General features: G+C 40.8%; 1 protein-coding gene across 1 annotated transcript; it reads right to left on the bottom strand.

Moving 5' to 3' along the window:
* Positions 1 to 5,392: 5,392 nt before the first annotated feature.
* On the bottom strand, positions 5,393 to 10,185 carry CNGA1 (cyclic nucleotide gated channel subunit alpha 1). Its single transcript, XM_065634511.1, is given in 7 exon segments — positions 5,393 to 6,810; positions 7,716 to 7,822; positions 7,971 to 8,078; positions 8,984 to 9,085; positions 9,191 to 9,216; positions 9,593 to 9,668; positions 10,079 to 10,185. Coding segments are annotated over 7 exon segments (1,944 nt in total).
* Between the last annotated feature and the right edge of the window lie 11,467 nt (positions 10,186 to 21,652).

Here is a 21,652-nt window from a genome sequence, read left to right as displayed (position 1 = left end):
ATCCTCAAGGATGCTTGGTGAAGTTTATAATAGATATGGAGGCACAAATTTCAATACTAACACAACAAGATGCCGAGAGGCTGAGTGTGTGATCTACACAGCAGAGTTAAGATGATTGGTGTGAAGAGACCGAGTGTTGTGTGTCAAACTGCCAAGGTCAATTTATGACTCCTGGGCAAGAAGCGCATGATGACTACTGGCTTTGCAATTAACATAATGAAATTATTTTATGTTTTGATGTTTTAAATGGACCAACCTGATTCAAATATTACTAATGTACCACAATATGGGATTTCTGCTATGGCACCAGTAGGATTTCTGAAGTTACAGCTGATTTGGAGAGGCGACTCCCCATATAACTCACCTGTCTGGCCAGTTCAGAAACCAGAGGGGAGGTGGCATTGCAGAGCTGATTATCAGCACCAGAATGCTAATACAGTCCTGCTAACAGCTGCTATATCAAACATGAAAACTTAACAGCTACTTTGCAAGCAGTTGCACACCCACGTGTGGCAGGACTAGAGGCAAAAGATACATTCATTATGATTCCCTTGAAGGAGGAGGATAAAGAGAAATTTACTTCCACTTGCGAGGGAATACAATATACCTTTAACAGACTCCCACGGGTATAAACACTGACCCACAATTGCTCATGCTGCACTTGCTGAACTTTTACAGACAGTCTCATTCCCACAAGGTGTGAAACTTTACCAATATCTAGATGATATTCTGATTGGAGGAACTTTCCCTGAGAAGGTGGGGGAAGCGGCAGCAGCAGCATGGCAAACACTAAATAAAGCAGAAATTGAGATTCCACGCAGAAAATGTCAGGGACCAAGTAAAGAAGGAAAATGTTTAGGTACTTGGTGTGTAGCAGGCAGTGCAGTGATTCCTCCAGATACCTTAAGAAAAACTGAAGGGCTGCAAGGAAGGAGTTACAACAACTAATGGAAATTCTAGGATGTTGGAGGAAGCATGTACCTGAATTTCCTACCATCTCCTATCTATTATACTCACTCTTACAGAAAGGCAAACCCTGGGAGTGGAAGTCAGAACATAAAAAGGCAGTAAAAACTGTAACCAAAGAATTAAAAACATATCAGTCACTGGGACCAGTACACCCGGGAGACCCTATTATAGCCCAGTGGAGTTTCACCAACCATGCTACTTACTGTAACAGGTTCTAAACTGTCTCTGATGGGCCAAAAAGACTTTAATTGTTCGGCTCAACCATGTTTAAAGAAACAGTACAACGATATCCTGAACAGAAAAGAGACTTTTATCTTTAGTACGAGCAGTTAAACAAGTTGAGAAAATACATCAGGGATAACCTGTGCAAACTAGAGGACTATTAAATTTACTAGAAGCAATTCTAAAGGGGACTGCCCCCGAGAAGGTGTTGCACAAAAACCCACTATCAGAAAATGGTATGCCTACCTACCAGGAGTTGCAGGAAATATGCAATTAACTGGACACAGTAAGGTTTCTAAATTGCAGATGCCCATGAACACAGATGCTTTAGTGTTACAAAAACCTTTTAAACCTTCACCCATTCTGGATGCACTGTGCCTCATTGAGGGTACTCCAACAGAAAACAAGTGTTTTACAGATACTTCAGCAAAAAGGGTCGATGGTAAATGGCAATATAAGGCTGTTGAATTAGATATAACAACAGGCAAACAAGTAGTAGAAGAAGGTGAAGAAAACGCACAAGTAGGAGAAATAAGAGCCGTTGTTTTGGCAGCACAGAATGGAGCAAAAGTCATGTATGTAGAGCCTTATGCTGTGTGGGCCAGTGCCACACAGTGCCTATATCAATGGGAAACCTTGAATTGGGAAGTGAATAGATCCCCAGTTCGGAGAAACAAAGATTGGCAGCTATTACTAGATATAGCCAGGAAAACACCTTTCAAGATGGGATGGGTAAAAGCTCATGCTAAGGATAATCAACAAGCCACAAAGTGGAATCGAAACGTAGATGAGCTAACTAAAATTAGGAAAATCACCTTAAGTCCTGAGTGGTATCGACTGGGAGAATAGTTAGATCAAAACCCAGGCCACACAGGTAAAGAAGCACTTTGCTGCACAGAGTAAAAACTGGGCCGTAAACAGAAAAACTTGTGAAACTCTTCTGACAGATTGCCTCTAGTGTAGATTGAAATTACAAATAGATCATACTGCCAAAGCACAAACTCTACCTATCAACGAAGGAAAAACTTTATGGTCTACATGTCAAATTGATTATGTCAGACCATTCAAATCCTCTGTGGGATATCGACATGTCCTCACAGGAGTGGAAGTAATCTCCAGCTTCTTTATGGCAGCTAAGTGTCAGAAAGCTGATGGATGAAATAAAGTGTGAGGGCTATAGTTTTGTTTCTTAAATCTGGCTATTCCTGATGTTATCCAAAATGATAATGGTTCACATTTTTTGTGTAAGGGGAAATGCAAGATCGGGCGAAACAAGAGGGAATTAAACGGGTATTCCACACCCCATACTACCCTCAATCAAATGGGATGGTAGAAAGAGCTAATGGCTTATTGAAAAGTAATCCCTAACCACATGAGATTCAATGGGATATGAGACTTTCCAAAGTATTCCATCAGTTTAATAATCGATATGGGCCTACTGGAAGCCTTGTAAACCGGGCATTCTTTGCAAAAACTGAACTTAGAGCTCCACCTAATGGGAAACGAGAATATCCGACAGCGTTACAGCCAAGACTGCCTGTGATGGCCGATCTACCATCCACCGGTACCGTGCTGTCCTGGTTTTGTTAAAAACAAGTTTCTCTTTCAGTGAATTTCCCTGTCAGCTAAAGTCATCTTACTAACTGCAGTTTTCCTGAAGGTTAGGTACATATTTTGGTAGACATAGCAATGGAATGCAAGGTCATTGATAATGATGCATCCTGCGAGATGTGCAGGCAGGAGGTGAACTGAAAAATTGACCAACTAAAGTATTCCATCCCATTCACATCATACTTCATATAAAAGTGGGGGATCACAAGGATCTCGTCCCTTTTTCCTTATGGCCGACATTGGGAGAGGACCTTGCGAGTTGTCCCTGCGAACTGAGGTGTAGTGACAGACTGAATCCAGCTCCGGTTGGCTGCAGAATCCAGTCCAGGACTTCGGGTGCCGGCCCTACATCTGCCAGAGCAGTTGCCGGGACTTTAAAGATTGGGTTTGTATATTTTGTATTATTTTCTCTATTTCTATTAGTAGCATTAGTAAAACACTTTTAATTTTTTCCAACTCTCTTCTCTCTGTCCTTCTTTTCCTCCCAATCACCTGTCCTTAGTGGGAAGGGGGGAGAGGGAGGGGCTGAAGGGGAAAAGAGGGGAGAGGAGGTTAACGATACATTTGCCACGGTTTTATTGTCACCCCGCAATCAAACCACAACACGTGCCCATGACTTTAACTCAACCTCATGGCCCACTTGCCTGGGAAGCTACTGATAGCAGTGGTGCAAAACATAGAGTTAGTGCACAATGGATTTTTCTCCTTCTTTTTAACGGGGTAACCTGTTCAGACTCCCTCTGACAAAACAAGTCTCTGTTTTCTCTTACAGCGCCTTGCAGGAAGGCGAACAGAAATGCTGTGTGGGTGTTACTATTCCAAACCCTAACAATGCTGCTTTTCCTAACCTGTGGTCCAAGAACCCTAGAGTGGGCTCAAGCTTGTGTTATGCGCTTGGTGCAGCCCAAAGTAATATTTCCCCAGCTCTCAGTTGTATCCAAGCTCGACTTTGGATGCACTCTATGGTAGCAGCAGAGAAGAGGGTAAAGAGGACACCTTACCCACTGAAATTTGAAATGTAATTTCAGATACTGCAATTAAATTTGCAAAGGAATTCCAATCCTGGCGGTATTTAGTTAATTTCACTTATGACCCCATCAACAATAAGGCCACAGCTTTTGTCTTAACAATACAGAGTGCTTCATTGTATACCATATACCCAATCATTGTGTTAGCATTAAATCACAATGGAGCTATACTCTCTGTCCATTAGAACATAGAGTATGGGCCCAGCGAAATGGAAACGAATGGCAAACTGGTGATGTTAACGCATGCATTGTACAGGAACAACAAGGATTTATTTGTGTGAGTAATACCATCAAAGCCCAAGACACTTGTCTTGACACTGAACAAAATGTTTACCATTTTGAAATACATCCTGTTGAAATCCCTGAAACTGTACTTGTATATATATTGGAAAAGTATGTGTTCATATGGGAATCCTTTGTGATTTTATATTTGTAGCTAACATTACTGTAGATACAAGCAATCACTCAAATATTTGTGTTTGTATCTTTACTAAAATTATATATTCAGCTCCTGTATATCAATTGTTACAATCTAATTAGACATTGAGTCAAGATTTATTACCTACCCCTATCGGAGTGAAGCTTACATTGGTGAAGAAGCTACTGCAACATGAAGACTTGTGTCAATGGCTAGAACGTGTCCGAAACAATGGACACAAAACTCTAATCACCGTTCATCATGATACAGAATTGATGCACCATGTCTTGGAAAGAGTGAAGAAGGATGTAGAACATCATTGTTGGGAAACTCTTCTGGAATGGTCACCAACAGCAATGAGAGTTTTTAATTTCATCCTTCACACAGTTGTGATTTTACTAGCTCTAACATTAATGTGTCTACTGCCTGTAATCATCCTGTATATAAAGGTTTGGTACAAAATAAAACAAATAACCCAACTTCAACCAACGAAGACATACAAATTAACACAAAACAAATAGTACTTCACTACCTACTTACCATGGATCTATAAGCACACAAACTATCAATATACTATTTATGGTACAGAGGCAAGAGGTGATCATACCACCGCTCTGTGAGGTAAGGTGAATTGACTACAGTCATAGGGTGGAACGTGATGGTGTGCTCCCTCTCTGCCCCAGCCTGACCTTTGCCCATAACCCTGCTCAGGTGATAACCTCCAGTGGCAGTCATGATGGATACATCTGGTTGTGATGGAAGCATCTGTTTGTGATGGCTGCATCTGGCTCAAAGCGGATTTAGAGGAGACAGATAACAACACAATAGCCAAGGGCTAATTTATGGCAATGCACCCACCTAACCACAGTGCTGGTCAATATCCTGCTCTGAGAAGGAGTTTAGAATGCAAGGGGGTCCTCTCTGAATTTCATGACTCAACAGGAGGGTCTGCCTAACAGTTTTGTCTGACCTTGTCCTCTATGCAGTGAGTAATCAAGTATACCTTGTCATTGAATCTTGTTAAACCACTGTTGTGTTTACCACTGAACTTTGTTAAGTCACTGCTTTGTATCAAGAAAGTATATTGCTACTGCTCTCTTGTGAGTGAAGTGCATCACTCTCTCTGTGACAAACCTCTAGTGTTTTATTCTGCTTTTGACACTCCAGGTTTATCTGTGGATGGATCTGCTTCTTCCAAGTCTGCAAATTCTTGCTCTATAACTGGCTTCAATATTTTCTCGACTTGTGTAAGTCTTTTTTTCAGTTTCTGTTGTGCACCTTCATACTCAGCCAACAACCTGGCAAACTTTGTTTGTAATCTGTCCATTGCTCTTTCCATATAGGTGACCTTCTCTTCCAGATCTTTAGGATCACTTCCTAAATTTGCAACTTCGATGTCCAGCAACCCATCTTTCATTAGGATTTGCTTGCCTTTTTCTTCCAGCATAGCCTTTGCATCTGGATACTCTGTTAAAGCCTCCATGAGATCATCTTTAGACAGACAAAACAAGTCAGAGTATCCGATACTTCTAATATTGGCTGTTCTTCGATTGCCAGCTTTGCTCCCTTTGATATTAAGAATGCTGATTTCTCCAAAATAGCTACCATCACTTAGGACCACAAATTGAGTAACTCCATCATCAGCCACTACTGCCAGCTTGCCTTCTTTGATAATGTACATCTCTCGTCCAATATCTCCTTTTCTGCAAATATAATCTCCAGGACTGTATACTTGTGGCTGGAGTTTCAAAACCAATTCAACCAACAGACCAGCTTCACAATCTGCGAAAATCCGAACTTTTTTTAGTGTTTCTAGGTGAACATTGATAGCAATCTCTGCTCTTAGTTTATCTGGCAGATACTTCAAGACTTCCCTTTCATCCACAGCCTTTTTGTTTGTCCACAAGTAGTCAAACCACTTTATAACTCTTTTCTCCATGTCTTTACTCACATTTCGAAAGTGCATATACTGCTTGATAGCATCAATCCTTGCCTGAAACTCTGCCCTGGCAGCATTCATGTTGGAGATCATAGAGCCCACGTTACCAACGATGGTAGCAAAAATCAATACTCCGACCAAGAAGTCAACGACCACGAAGAAATACTCAGAATCTCTTACAGGAGGGGGTGTTTCACCAATAGTAGTCAAGGTCAGTGTTGACCAGTAGAGACTGTAGACATACTTTCTAGTCAGACGGGCAAATTCAGGATCAGAAGTGTTGGGGTAGACCCATGTGTCAGCCCCAAATCCAATGGCTTTCGAGATTGAGTAGTACACGCAGGCGTTCCAGTGAATAATAATCACAATGTACATGACAAGGTTAGAGATCCTGAAGATATTTGGGTAGTTCGTCCTTGTTTCTGTTCGCTGGAAGAATTCAAACATCCGAGCTACTCTGAGTAGTCTGTTTATTCTTAATTCTGGGTAATTCAGTCCTAACTTAAAGTATAAGAGATCAGTTGGTATGATTGACAGAAAATCTAATTTGAATTGAAAGGATGCCTTATATTTCTCTCGAAGCTTTTCTTCCTCTTTCACCAGAAGACCTTGCTCTAGGTAACCTAAAATCAAATGGTAAATAATAAAAAATGTTACGACTTCAACTGTGTTGTGTTTAATGTCAATGCAAATCTACTTTGAAAAATATTTTTTGTGCAAGTTCCAGATGGTACACAATTTCTCTTACTTTCTAATAAGCAATTTTTTATTTCAAAATATTCAACTTAGTACTATATGGTTCAGCCTGAACTAAACTACACAGCTTTGAAAAATAAACATTTTGAGCTCTGATTCTTTCCCTCCACTTTTCCACTATTGCGAACGTCTGGGGACCCCCCCGCCCCCCCCCCGCCCCAACATAAACAAACACAAACCAAACCGACCAAGCAAACAAACAAAAACAACAAACCAACAACTAAACCAAACCAACACAAAAAAAGGTGTTTAAAGAGGGAAAAGACTTTGAACATGGGAATTTCAGTTCTGTATTGAGTGTTTCTACTCAATAGCTCTGGATGTAGGATAAGATTTTAAAAGAAACAGTTGCAGTTGAAGTTAATTGGATGTCTTTCTTGCTCAATGGTCTTGAAAATCAAGCAAATACTTGAATCTCCTTAAATACAAAGTCCAGATTGAGGTGCTACTTTTTCAGAACCCTGATCCTCACGTGGCTGCATCGCATGTTTATTTTGTCTGGTTGAGTCAGCCACAGGCAGAACAGCCTGTTTCTAGATTACCTCATGCCTAGTTTACCTCAGGCTTTATGTATTCTTTTAGTAAAATATCAGAGTTTCTCCTGTTTTTACACGTCACAGACTACAGTCTTTCAGAGATTGATCTCGATGTCTTTTTCACTATTGCACCTCATCAAGGGTACCCAGAAAATAAGAGTAGTAGTATTCTGAATATTTTAAACCACCTGACATGAATACACAAAGAGCAATAACTAGCCATTGAGTATACTTACCTGTTCTTGTCCGTACAAACATGTCAGCAACATAGACTGCATCAGAAATGTAATCAATAATAAACCATATCACTAAGTAGTCATACTGAAGCTCATCAAAACAGGCTCTGAATAGGAAAAGACAAAAGTAAATTACTATGAAATTAAAATCAAATATTTGCATGAAATCAGTGATGACTAAAATATTTTTAAAATCTATTTAGAGTTACTGTGATTTGCCAGAAGTTTTATATAGTCATTAAAGACATACATCACCTAGCAATAATCATGGTCCAGTTGTACATGACAGGCATTGTGATGCAAAACAACCAGTTATAATACATGTTTCCTGCTGGATCGATAATGAAAACATCTTTCTTCTTCCTAAGTGATAGGAAGGGAAAAAAAGGAGATTTAATGAGAGACTTAAAATACAAATAACAATTTCAGAGAAATGTATTCAAAAAATCGTTACTGTATAATAAATGGTCTTTATCAAAGTTAAGCTTCCTTGCTTGAATGGATGGAGAACATGAAGCTGCTTATTAGGCATGACTTGGGATGCAAACTTTCAAATCTAAATTTTGCTGGGAAAAATCAGCTTGGTAGTTCCACTTCAGTTTATAGTGGCACACGTAATTTCAATCTTTTTACATTTATTTTTTTCCTACCCAATTAACAGTCTTGTCTGATAATTGATTTGATCATCTTTCAAAAAATAAAATCATTATATGACTCCTAATGTTTAAATAAGTGAGACAACTTGTGCCTTTCTCACTGGGAACAGTCTAGCTCTGAGAAAGAGGAAACATTGGCATCATTTACATAAAGAAACCAAAGCATGTGAAATCATACAATACAAGTTCCTACTGCACTATTTTAAGTTTCTTTTCCTTGGCCAGAAAATTATTAATTTACCAATCAAGAGTTAAAGCGAGAACTTTTAGGTCATAGAAGAGTTAACTTGCTTGTAGGTGCAGAAGAGATTGCTTTACACTGGCACAGCTTTTGCTGCAGGGTCTTCTCCAAAAAATATGGGATAATCAAAATGCAAAGGAGATTTTTTCTTCATTAATTTTTTCTGATCAATTCCATGCATGCATATGTCTGCTATTCACATATGAAATTAAATCAGAACAACTCTACTCTAGGGAGAACAACAGCAGTCTGTACAGTCATTCACTAGAGTATAAGCCTCTCGTTTACAGGATGTCCATTAATGGATTCAGTTTTACATCAACAGCAATTCTATTACACTAACATAGCAGGATGTAAATGAAAATACTCACTCTTCTTTGTTGTCTTTCTTCTTGGACTTATCTTTATTTTTGGTTTTCTCCTTTTTTTCCTTGTTCTTTTGTGTTTCTCCATCCTTTTTTTTTTCTGTCTTGCTAAGAAATAGATTTACGTTTTCAGATGTTACGGACTACGTTAAAACATATTTGGAAGCAAATTAAATGTCTTAGAAATAGCAGTATTATTACTGTTTGTCTTACCTCTTCTTTTCTTTTTTCTTTTTCTTCTCCTGTCTAAAGAAAAGAAAAATATGATAGGCTTCTGGGATGCATATAGCCATTGCTTCCACATTTATTTATTAGAATAATTTTAATTCTGTAAGGATAACATTATACTTAGCTGTTTGGCCTTCAAAAATTGGTTTGCTTATTGTATTCACATAGAACTACTTTTATTTTAAATTTATATATATAATGCAAATAACTTTGGTATTGAGAATGATCATCATAATTGATGTGCATGAAGTTCAAATATACAGTCTCTTTTGAGGTTACTTGAATGACACAACGGTTTATAAATAATTAGATATATATAATTCTTTTTCATTGCTACTTAAACAACCAATATTGCAGTACTCCCATTTTATGAAATCGCAAAGATACTTACTCATCTTTATTACTATTGTTGTTAATATTATAGCATGCAAATGGACCGGGTAGATACCATTGCCTGGGGAACAGCAAAAAACCACATTTGTATGATATCTGCTTAAATAATAACAAAAAAAAAAAGTAAATTATCATGGACTGTTTTTCACCATTTTAGTCATGGGCTAAGTTATTTAAGGAAATTGAAAAAACACAGATTTTAATCTCCTAAATTTTACAATAAGCAATATATCACAAAAAACTTAATTTATTAACAGAGGGTGAAGAAAATTAGATGATGGCAAGTATCTATGCTCAGTTAATGCCATGCAAATTATGAAAGAAAAAAACACAAAACCACAAACAAACAAAAACCAAACACCAAACAAACAAAACCCCAGATCAAACAAACAAACGAACAAAACCGCCCCCAACCACATGAACAAAAAAACTCAACCAAGCAAACAAAAAAAAGGACACAAAATGGCAAATTTGACACACCTGTTTTCCCCTTTGTCCCTTGGTCCAGGGTCCTCACTGGTGTCTTGCACTACCACACTGGGAATAATTGTATGGGAGTGATGGGTCTCAATCACTCCTACCTTCATGGTCAAGTTTGTCTTACCTTGGTAACTGAGGAAGACTGATTTAAAAAAAAATCAAGTCATTTCACAACTAGCAGAAGTAACAGGCATTTTTCTTTCTGAAAGATGAATCCTTTATATCCTTGCTTCCCTCAAAACCAACAATTGTATTTCCAATTTCCTCTCTCCCATGACATTCCCAGTAGAAAAGAAAGGGCACTGTGGGTGCTTTGGTGTGCTGACTGACCAGGCAACTGCTTCTAAAAAGAATGGTCTACACATCGTTGTCTTAGAGGAAGCATTAATTTAGATCTTTCTCCTGAGCCTAATCACACACTTTGAAAATACTTAGACAATTCTGTTTGAAATGTCTACTGCTGTTTCATTTGGTTTTGAACCAAAGCCTCATAATTTATTGTATTGGGATGGATAAATAGATTCATGCACAGGTGACATCTTGAAAACCAGGCTAGGAAGCATCCAATGGTTGGATGTCCAAAGAAATTTCGATATGTCTGACATCCGAGAGTTATACTCTGTTGAGAGCAAAGAGTAGGTTCTGTAACCAGGAATATGAAGAATGTTATAGTAGACTCTCCTTACTTATATAGCAAGTCAGACATAAATACCTAAATCGAAATGTCAGTGGCTGTTCATGTCTGGTTTGTTCCTATCAATATTTTAAAAAATGATAAGTTGTAGTGTACATAACTTCTGCTCTCTCTTTTTGCCACTATTCTTAGAATTTTATGAGTTACATCTCATAATCAATGAGACTGCCAACTCTTTGGGCATGAATTGTGTCTGCAAGTGTGATCTGCTCTTGACAGGGCCTTTTAGATAGGATTATAAAACAGATGTTATCCGCTGCAGTAACGATATCCCTGCACATATGAAGTGAGAGTATAAAGATGTCTGTAAGCCACAAACTGACAAATGAGCAGCTGTACCACTAATAGATGAAGTCAAGTGCCACAGAATGAATCAGTCTTAAAGAAAGTACTTCCATTCTGTAGTCAAGCACACTGCGAAAGAGAAGCTGCTGCATTGCTGCCAGATTTACCTGACTTCGTTTATTAGTCAATAGAACTAAAAATATTCCTATACAGGAAATAGGAGAGGAACCCCATGTTTCCAGCGGTGAATGACACCTGTGCAAAAAATAATACAGCAATATACAAAAGACTATAAAACACAAAGATAACTATTGAAGATTAAGACGTGTTCTTCCACAAATAGTCCTAAATGTAGTCCAGAATTGCTGGTCAGTCTTTAAATACTTAAAAGCAAGGATCTGGTCTAAGGAGTCACATTGAAAGATTCTAAGTTTCTAAGACATAGTAAACATTAGGTTAGATTCACCAGGAGACTAAAAGCTGCAACAGGATTTCCACTGACTTACTCCAAGGATAAATTGTGTTTGAAAGTGTGGAGATTGAAAGTACACCAGGTTGAATTAAGCAGCTTTATGTCTGCTTACAGATGCTCTGAAAGCTCTGCTAATGCTGGCACACAAAATTCCATCCTGATTTAACCTATATCCTCCACAGAGCCACAGTGGAGTCCACAGAGCTGACAAATACTGGTGCAAAATAAAGCTGTGTTCAACCACTTCTAGTCACTCGGCACTAGACAAATACAAATGTGTTCATTTCAAGGGAAATCATTCCTCCAACAGAGAAGGCTCTAAACCAGTCAGGTCACATTAGGACTCCCAGTACCAGGATTTGTACAATGACACTCTTTTTTCTTGTTTATCTTTGCTCTTTGAGTCTTCTTTAGTTTTAAGAGAAAAAAAAAAATCTTTGACTTTGTGCTATCCAGACATACTGATCTGCAGATGCACTAGAAGTTAAGCACAATGAGAAGTGTGGTAAAATAGGACATGTACGGAAATCCACACCCATCCAGAGGACATAGCTTGGAGGCTGGGGAAAAATCTGTATACTCTACATTTCCCTGTTCTTAAGGTAAAGAGGATTTTGTGTGCATTTTTGCAAATAACCAGATTTCTCTGGCTCTGTTAGCATCTATTGTAAGTGGAAGCAGCGTGGGGTGCTTTGTGTTCTGCCGAAGGAGCCGTGGCAGCCGTGCATAGGACTTGCTGGGAAAGAGGAACTGCCTTTTGGAGCAGGGCTGGAGGTTTCATCTTACTGGAAGCATTAAGTGGGCATAAAAATTTGAAGTTTTTACTTCCCTGTAGTCTCAAAATACTAAATCTGAATGTCAGGCTCTGATGACTGCTGTACCAGTTGCCCCTCCTGTTCATCGGTCTGGACACGTAGCACAAGAATACAGTCAAATTCAATTAGCCTCAGAGCTAATTGTGGGGAGTTTTGAAATTCTTGAGTCTACAACACAGAAATGCTGATGCAGCATGTGCCCAGTGCAAGCTGAACAGACATTGCAATTGCTTCTGGTTTGGGGACCATGGTTACCTCAGTAAAGCATTTGTATGACAAAATCCCAACACAGTAGAATATGTCCCGTTAAACTCAGTGGGTCCAGAACTCACCTTATTGCATTTTTTTATGGATTGACAGAGGTTTTTCAAACAATATTTCTGATAGTTTTTACTAAATTGCGTCAGTACCGTGTTTCATATTCTCTAGTCACACATATTTTTCTTAAACTGATACATTGTCGCAAATTGTTACATTGCTTTTATTTTAATAATCCAATGCTCATTTTCACATCATATTTAGGTAATGAGTTTGAAAGGTAATAAAGATAAATGCTTGCTTTAGACGTATTTTAGATTTTTACAATATTGTTTTTACTGTGTCATCACAAATAGTTTGCTTTCACGACCTTGGATTTTTAGATGTGACTACTATGATAAGCAACCGAGTTTTCAAACATTATGACCTAAAAACTAATTATATGGATTACTACACACCAAAATCTTTAGGGCTGCAAGAAAATGAAGGCAGTATTATCCTTTTACAGGATTGCAGTGAATGGAAGATCAGCTTTCACCTCTTCTCTTTTAATTTACCCATTTCTCACTTGCTTACTGACCCACCATATTCACTTATCCAGTCATTATTTTCAGAGAGAAAATGCTTTGAGTAAGGATATCCTGGAACAGAATTTGGCATCATATAAAGGTCTACTTTTTTTCTTTACAAAAAACAGCAAAAAATCTTCATTAATGTTAAGATCTGCAGTACGTTACTGCAAAATCTCTCTTTTATAACATGCAGAATCCTTAGCGGTTCTGCAATAAGCAGTTTCATTAGTGTGCATGCTTACCTTGGGAATGTAATCTGCTGCTTCCAATAGAGGTTTCAGTCCTTTAAATCAGCCACGTTTCCTTATTAAGTAAGCAGAGCCACCATGAAAAGCTAAATATAATCAACATTTCATAAATAAATCTCCTATTGATTGATTTCTCAAACAGCCAGTGCCATGTGCAGTTCTCTGAATTATTCCCAAGGAAGGACATGGATGTTAGAGGAGGATTTCCTTGACCTAGCGATGGATTTTGAGATTTAGAGAGAGATGAAAGTGACAGTGGCAGTCACTATTATCCCCCATCTGAGGAGAAGCTTACTAGCCCTATCAACACGCACAAGAAGTGACAAATATTGGAGCGTACTCTGTATTGAAACTAAAAACATCTTGTTGTAAATGACTATATATGCAATATCGTCTGCTGGACCATCTTCTTAATATTTCAGATACCTTTTTACTGTAGTAACAAGTCTTTACTAGAACAGGTAAAACACATAAATGGAAATTTCCTGTTTATTTTAATGTGTTTATAATATTGCTGAATAATAGGAAATACTGTTTTAAACTACTGAAGGTTCTTAACTCATCTAACATAACTTTTACATTCCTATTCTGATGCTTTAAAAAGCCCATGAATTGTGAATATATGTTTAGTGGAAAATGCCATGATGATGAAGTTTTAAGACACTGAACTAATCTTCAAGTTTGGTATGGATTATGACTTTGCAAAATAGTTTGTAAAGTAGCTGCAGTCCTCTTCTATTAGAAATGTGGAAGGGTTCATCTCTAGTGGCCACACAATCAAGAAAGCCCCCGAGAAGATGCTGGTGCACTTTGAAAGAGAAGATGCTGAGGTATTTGCACACCTCAGCTTTCTCATTTAACTGCTGGATAGCATGAGAATGAGGAGAATCATGTTCTCAGGAGTTTGAGTGGTGGATTTTTTGTTATGTTTTACACGGCCCATTTAGAAGAAAAAATAAAAGGGCATTGCTGAGCATGAAAGCCAGTAAAGAAAAGCTTTTGAGCAGCAAAAGGAGTGAATGTTCAAATCTGGAATTGTATCTTCATCACAACTGAGACATAGCTGAAGTTATTGAATTTCTTTTTGACTTCGCTTCACAACAAGCAGAACCCAGGAAAGCAGTCCAGGCCCTGGGACCTCGGGATTAAGACACATTTGTTTCTGTAACCAAGAGCAGGAGGAAGCAATGCAGTTAGCATTCATATGAACTAACTTAAACCTTGCAGCCCAGGTGACTAAGTGGTCATTCATAATTGGATTGACGTGTAGATTTAATCACAGACCAAAAATGACACTAAGAATCACAGGTCAATCTCCTGACCAGAGAAACAAATTAGTCATTTCTGCTGCTACAACTTTCCAACCCTAAAGACAGTCGATTTTGTAGGAAAGAGAATGTGCATTTGAAATTTAAAGAATAAAATATGTTTCTAATAAATCAGTAATGGGCAACAAGGAAACACATAATATTATGCCCAGTGGAAGCCAGATATAAAAACCTACGGTGAAGTATCCAACATAACAAATGGATGAAGAGGTGAATAATCTTCAAAGTTCTGGCATATGTTTCACCGTTGTCTTCAAAGGGCTGAAATACAACTCCTATCCTAAAATCACAGATATAGAAGGCATCTTGGAAGGTCACGGCATCCAGCTAGTATTGAATCAGGATGAGTTTTGCCTCTGTCATTCTCATGGGTCTGCACTCTGAGAGATCTCAATTTCAATGTTGAGCTGTGCTTTTGTGAATACGTGGTGGCACTGAGTGTCTGGGACACACGCCTTGTTGTGTGTCACAAGAACATCAAACTAATTGTGAATTCCTGCATTTGGTGCCTACCTTTGTCCAAAAGATTTAGATGACCAGGCTGGCCAGGCAAACCTATGTTGTATCTCTCAAGCCAGTATGAACTCCAAAGAAAACAATACACCTTTCTACTCTGGTGGAGAACAGTCAGTTTTCTTTTAAAATAAGCAGTCCTGTAAAGCAACTCTAACTTATTTTTTTCGATTTATTTTACCATGGAGTTTTTCAAAGAAGTTGTCAAACAGAGGAAGATGAATCCTACTGTGACAGACCAGTTCCTTCTCTGTTAGTGGCCAGGACCTCATTTATCTACAAAGAGGTTTGCAGGACAAGTTCTGGGTGAGCTCAACACAGTGGCCTCAATTCTGCCCTCCTTTAAAAGCCAATTACTTAGTTGCCATTGACTTTACTGACAATTACATTAGTTTAGCATCAATATTTTTTCATGGATATTTTTGCTTTCATTCCATATTTCAGTGAAGTAACCTTGACTGATGGGAGAATAACCGCACTAGTGGATTATTGTTTTAGTAGGACAGCTTTAATCTATTTTTGCATCTTGCTTTGTCATCATCTGTAATTCTTCTCAATCCTATTAAAGCTACCTCTAGTTTCAGACACCCATAACCAAAACACTAGGCACATTATACATGTATATTTATTTATAAATAAGGAGGTTTTAATAGCCCGGCATTGCCTTTCAGCTTACTGTGTCGTAGCTGTGTACACACATAGGTGTTTGGATTGGGTCCACAGTTTTGGCAGGTTTATTTTCTGCAAATACACTTCTGTCTTTTCCAGTGCTGATGCAATTTCAGCAATGAATCTCATGTCAGAAGTGCTGTAGCTGAAAAAGCTCCAGGGCTTCTAGCTTACTTAATACTCTTTCGTGTAGACTGGTGTTACAGAGAATTCAGGGTCGTGAAGCACCATCAGCCTCAATGAGACTCAGTGACTGGAAAACCATCAGCGCAAACAGTATCTCCACCAGTAGGTGGTACTGTATTTTTACTTTAGAGTTAAATGGTTGCTTGACGAAGAGGGAAGAAGTAGAAGCAATTTAAGATGTGTGTTGGTGTGTTAGATTCCCGTATGCAGATGAGGCTGGAATCAGAAAACACTGGATAGACTGCAAGCCTTCTATGGACATGAGCGCTAATAGGCACAAAGTACGGCACCACACAGCATGACCATAGAATCATAGAATGGTTTGGGTTGGAAAGGACTTTACAGATCTTCTAGTTCCAACCCACCTCCCCCCACTCTGCCATGGGCAGACTCACCTTCCACTTGACCAGGTTGCTCAAAGCTTCATTCAGCCTGGCCTTGAGCACTTCCAGGGGTGGGGCATCCACAGCTTCTCCGGGCAGCCCATTCCAGTGCCTCACCACCCTAACAGTGAAGATTTTATTCCTTATATCTAAACTAAATCTACCCTCTTTCAGTTTAAAGCCATTACCCCTGTCACTACATGCCCTTGTAAAAAGTCCCCCTCTAGCTTTCTTGTAGGCCCCCTTTAGGAACTGGAAGGCTGCTATAAGGTTTCCTTGGAGCCCTCTCTTCTCCAGGCTGAACAACCCCAGCTCTTTCAGCCTCTCTTTATAGGAGAGGTGCTCCAGCCCTCTGATAATCTTTGTGGCCCTCCTCTGTACTTACTCTAACAGGTTCATGTCCCTTTTATGTTGGAGGCCCCAGAGCTGAACACAGTACTCCAGGTGGGCTCTCATGAGAGCAGAGTAGAGGGGGAAAAAGCCCTCCCTCGACCTGCTGGTCACGCTTCTTTTGATGCAGCCCAGGATACAGTTTGCTTTCTGGGCTGCAAGCGCACATTGCCAGGTCATGTTGAGCTTTTCATCAACCAACACTCCCAAGTCCTTCTCCTCAGGGCTGCTCTCAATTTGTTCTCCACCCAGTCTGTATTTGTGCTTGGGGTTGCCCTGACCCATGTGCAGGACTTTGCATTTGGCCTGTCAAGGTTGTCTAGGTCCTTCTGGGTGGCATCCCTTCCCTGCAGCGTGTCGACTGCATCACACAACTTGGTGTCACCAGATAACTTGCTGAGGGTGCACTTAGTCCCACTGTCCATGCTGCCAATAAAGATGTTAAACAGTGCTGGTCCTGATACTGGTACTGAGGAACACCACTTGTCACTGGTCTCCACTTGGACATTGGGCCATTAACCGCAAGTCTTTGAGTGTGGCCATCCAGCCAATTCCTTTTCCACCAAGTGGTCCATCTGTCGAATCCGTGCCTCTCCAATTTAGAGACAAGGATGTTGTGTGGGACAGTCTCAAATGCTTTGCACAAGTCCAGGTAGGTGACATCAGTTGAATGATAGAAGAGTACATCAAAGCCTTTTACTAGTATGTTTGATGTCAAGACCCTGGTTTTTGCACAACTACTCTGAGCAGGGACTAGCACTTCTGAAATACCCATGGGCATGACAAGTGCTGTGGCTGGCCACGCCCAGCAGCAATTTGTGTGCCCTGAGCTGAACCTGCAATGAGGCTATCCTTGGGCTACACAGGTTGAGGTAGTCCGAGATGCCCCTACTTCTCCCAGCCTGGAACCTGCAAGGAACAGAGGGGCAGGGCCACCAGAATACTCTGGAAGGAAATAGAACTTGGGATAAAGAATAAGTGTGGTGACTCTGCAGGAGGGCCAGTAGCTCTGAACAGTCACTTAGGATTTCTGATTAGCAGAATTTTATTTCAAGTTAAAATAACATAGAAAATCTGAGTTGGTTGCACAGAATAATGAAGCCAAAATGTTCACAAATACAAAGGTAATTCAACTGAGATTAATTCCACTTAAAAGAAAATCACTATATTATATTGTCACTAATAATCGTGGTAGAAAATGCTCTGTAGTTAACATAGGTTTGGAATATCTAGCCTTGCTTCTCTTTCATTCATTGCATTAAAGTAGGAATTAAAGTGGCACTATCTGGGCATTTTTAAGGCAACATCTATAGGATTAAGCTCTTCACAGCAAGTACAACAATCTAATAATATTAAACTGCAATCTAGAGGCATCATTTTTTGCCTCAGTTGAAGTCAATTCCTTTACATGTTGCTCCTACAGGTCTGCACTGAATCAACAGCATTTGGGGGCAGGTGGATTTCCCATGGCCAGAGCTCCACTCTCAAACCTAGTTCAGTAATTTCTGTGTGGCTGCATGCCAGGACAGGCAATAAACCTGTCTGTAGCTGCTGTATTGAATGGAGCCCAAGTTTGGACCTTGCTGGGTAGCAGCGACTGCAGACACAGAAGAGTAATGCAGAACAGGGAAGCTGAGCAATGATGACATGACTTCAAAATGCCACAGGCAGCTTTCCTAAATAACACACACACAAAAAAGACAGATCTTGCTTCACATCAACACCTGGACTAGCTGCACAATGAACAGTTTTTCTCACTTTGGTGGAACCCAATGTCATCATCTTCATTACTGACGATAAATTAATTAAATACTTCCTAACAGGACATATAAAGAACTCTATGTATATGTGTCTGAGGAAAAAAATCCTCAATAAAATTAAAGAATTTATGACAAAGCCAAGAAGTCAGACAAACTTTGTTTAATTAAGTCATTCATGGTTAACAAAGAGGCAAGATGTGTTTTATTAAGGCACAAAAACGTGGTTTCTAGTAACTATTTCATTTATAAATGTAGAAGTATAAAGTTGGGTAGATATTCAGTGCTTCCATTTTTATTGAAAACCAACAATTAAAGTCAGTGCTTGCTTAACAGTCAGTTTCAGCAAATCTTTCATTCATTGCATAAGTGACAGAATTTTAACATAACTTCTCTCTTACATTTTCCATACATTTAATGAAAAAAATTAGTACAATAACCCAGAAAGGTATAATAGGGTTTCATAACATCCTTATTTCTCTTTCAGAGAAAAAAGAACTGCCACAAAATTGCTTTGACTGTTAGTACATGCATATTGTTACTTCATATATGAAAAGGCTGGTCTGTGCTTAGCCATAGCTGGCACAGCTCCACTGAAATAAATGGAGGTGCACTGATTTGCATTAGCTGATGACCCAGGCATTGCTCTGAACCAATCATAGGCACCGTTTTGAATGGGGACTAGCATCTTTTTCCTCTGTATGTCAGACGATCAGGTTGCATATCAAGACTTTATTTTCTTTCCCATTTGACGTTTACATGTCATCCAAAACAAAGAAAAATATATCAATGTTGATAAACCATTTTTATGTTGTTTCTTTCTTCCTGGCATTGTCTCAAAGTTCTTTGAAATGAGTTGGGTGTGCAAAGTACTAATAAATCATCAGTGAAGTATACATACATGAAGTACACCCACTCCCTTCTGTAATTATATTATAGATTGCACATTCTTTATGTCTGTCCATCAACTTGGATTGTTAACTGTAAGTTTTTTGCGACTTCATATTTTTTTCGTCAGAGTTTCATAGTGTTAGCACAGTCGGCTTGTATCAGGAATAGTGTGGCCAGCAGGACTACAGAAATGATTGTGCCCCTGTACTGAGCACTGGTGAGGCCCCACCTTGAATGCTGTGTTCAGTTTTGGGCCCCTCATCATGAGAAGGACATTGAGGTACTAGAGAGAGTGCAGAGGAGGCAACGAAGCTGGTGAGGGGCCTGGAGTACAAGCCTTAGTGGCTGAGGGAACTGGGGCTGTTTAGCCTGGAGAAAAGGAGGCTGAGGGGAGACCTTATTGCTGTCTACAACTACCTGAAAGGAGGTTGTAGCATGGAGGGGGTTGGTCTCTTCCCCCAAGTAACAAGTGATAGGACAAGAGGAAATGGCCTCAAGTTGCACCTGGGGAGGTTTAGATTGGATATTAGGAAAAAATAATTCATGGAAAGGGTTGTCAGGTTTGGAACAGGCTGCCCAGGGAAGTGGTGGAGTCACCATCCCTGGAGGTGTTTAAAAGGCATTTAGACGAGGTTCTTAGGGACATGGTTTAGTGCTAGAGTTAGGTTATGGTTGGACTCGATGATCCTGAGGGTCTCTTCCAACTGAAATGATTCTATGATTCTATGACTCTGCTAGACTTACGCCAGCATGTCCCCATGGTGGTCTGTGGAGACGTGTTAAAATTCATAGCTCAGTTTGGCTCCAGTTTGGAGAGCACTGTGCATGCTAAAGGTTCTTGGACCATTCCAGGATGTTTGCTGGGAAACTCTAGGTTAGCACGTAATGGCTTATTAAGCCACACATTTTGTAAATGTATGTTGCTTACCCATGGTAAAACCAAGGGCTTAGACTTGTACCTTGAAACTGTTGATTGGGTAGTACAGATAATTGTTTCTTATGACACCCTGGAGACTGCTCAACCACAGGGAGTCATCTGAGGGTAAGTACCACCAGACGCTGCCCTTCTTCGAAGCTGAGATAGTCTGGCCGGGGGATCCTCCCGCCTGCCCGCAGAGCCAGTGATCAGGGCCAGCGCAGGCAGCACATCACGCACTTAGATGCTTGCACATTAAACTGTTCACCTCTTCCCTCAGGTGTGAAGGGGAATTTCTATAGAAATTTCCAGTAGACCCCAATACTGCCCAGGTCCCCCAGGAGAGAGCTCTTTCCTTTGGATTCAGGGTTCAGGTGGGGCCATAGAAGCCCCCAGGTGAGAACTGGGACTATGTAACTATTTATACGAAATAAAAACCATTCGGGGTCACTGCTGGAGTACTCCGTACCCGTTCCCCTCCCAGACGCGCCCACAAGCACGGCGGAGATGCCACCGCCACCTCCGGCTGCCAGCCCGGGGACAGCGGGGCGGGCGAGCGCGCCCAGGCGTGCCGGGCCGGGCCGCGCCCGGGCGGGCGGAGCCGCCGCCGCCGCCCGCGACGCTGCGGAGCCCGCGGAGGGGGCGGCCCGCAGCCATGGGGCACCGAGAGGCGCTGCCCGCCCGGCCGGCCTGCCGCACGGGTCAGTGCCTGCGCGGAGCGGGAGCCGGGAGGCGCGGGGCTGCGCGGAGGGGGGCGCAGCACCGCGCGCGGTGCTGGGGAGAGGGGCGCGCTGGGGGCGCGGCGCTGCGCGGGGGGTGCGCGGTACAGGCGACGCGGCGGCGCGCGTAGGGTGCGCGGCAACGGGCGGAGGTGAGGGCGCGGTGTGTGCGCGCCGCTCCCGTAGACCCCGCGCTGCCCCTCCGCCCGCACCGCGGGAGCGGCTGTCGTGACTCCTGCATACGTAAGACTGCGCTGCCGTGACGTCACGCAGTCGTTTTTCGAGGAGTGTGGCGCTGCCAGCCCCGGGGAGGCTCCTGCACTTCTTCTCCCTTGGCTGGCTCGCGTATAAACCCTCTTTTCAGCATCTTTTGTGCATTTTTGTAATTGAGGGTGTGCCGGGGAACCACCCCTTGCTGCTTCTCAGCACAGCAACTTTCAGCCCCAGCAGCCAGGCCTTGGCAAAAGTGGGCTTGGTA

The sequence above is a fragment of the Caloenas nicobarica genome, chromosome 4 (genome assembly GCF_036013445.1).
Source record: "Caloenas nicobarica isolate bCalNic1 chromosome 4, bCalNic1.hap1, whole genome shotgun sequence".
Lineage (NCBI taxonomy): Eukaryota > Metazoa > Chordata > Aves > Columbiformes > Columbidae > Caloenas > Caloenas nicobarica.
This window is presented reverse-complemented; position numbering and strand designations above follow the sequence as displayed.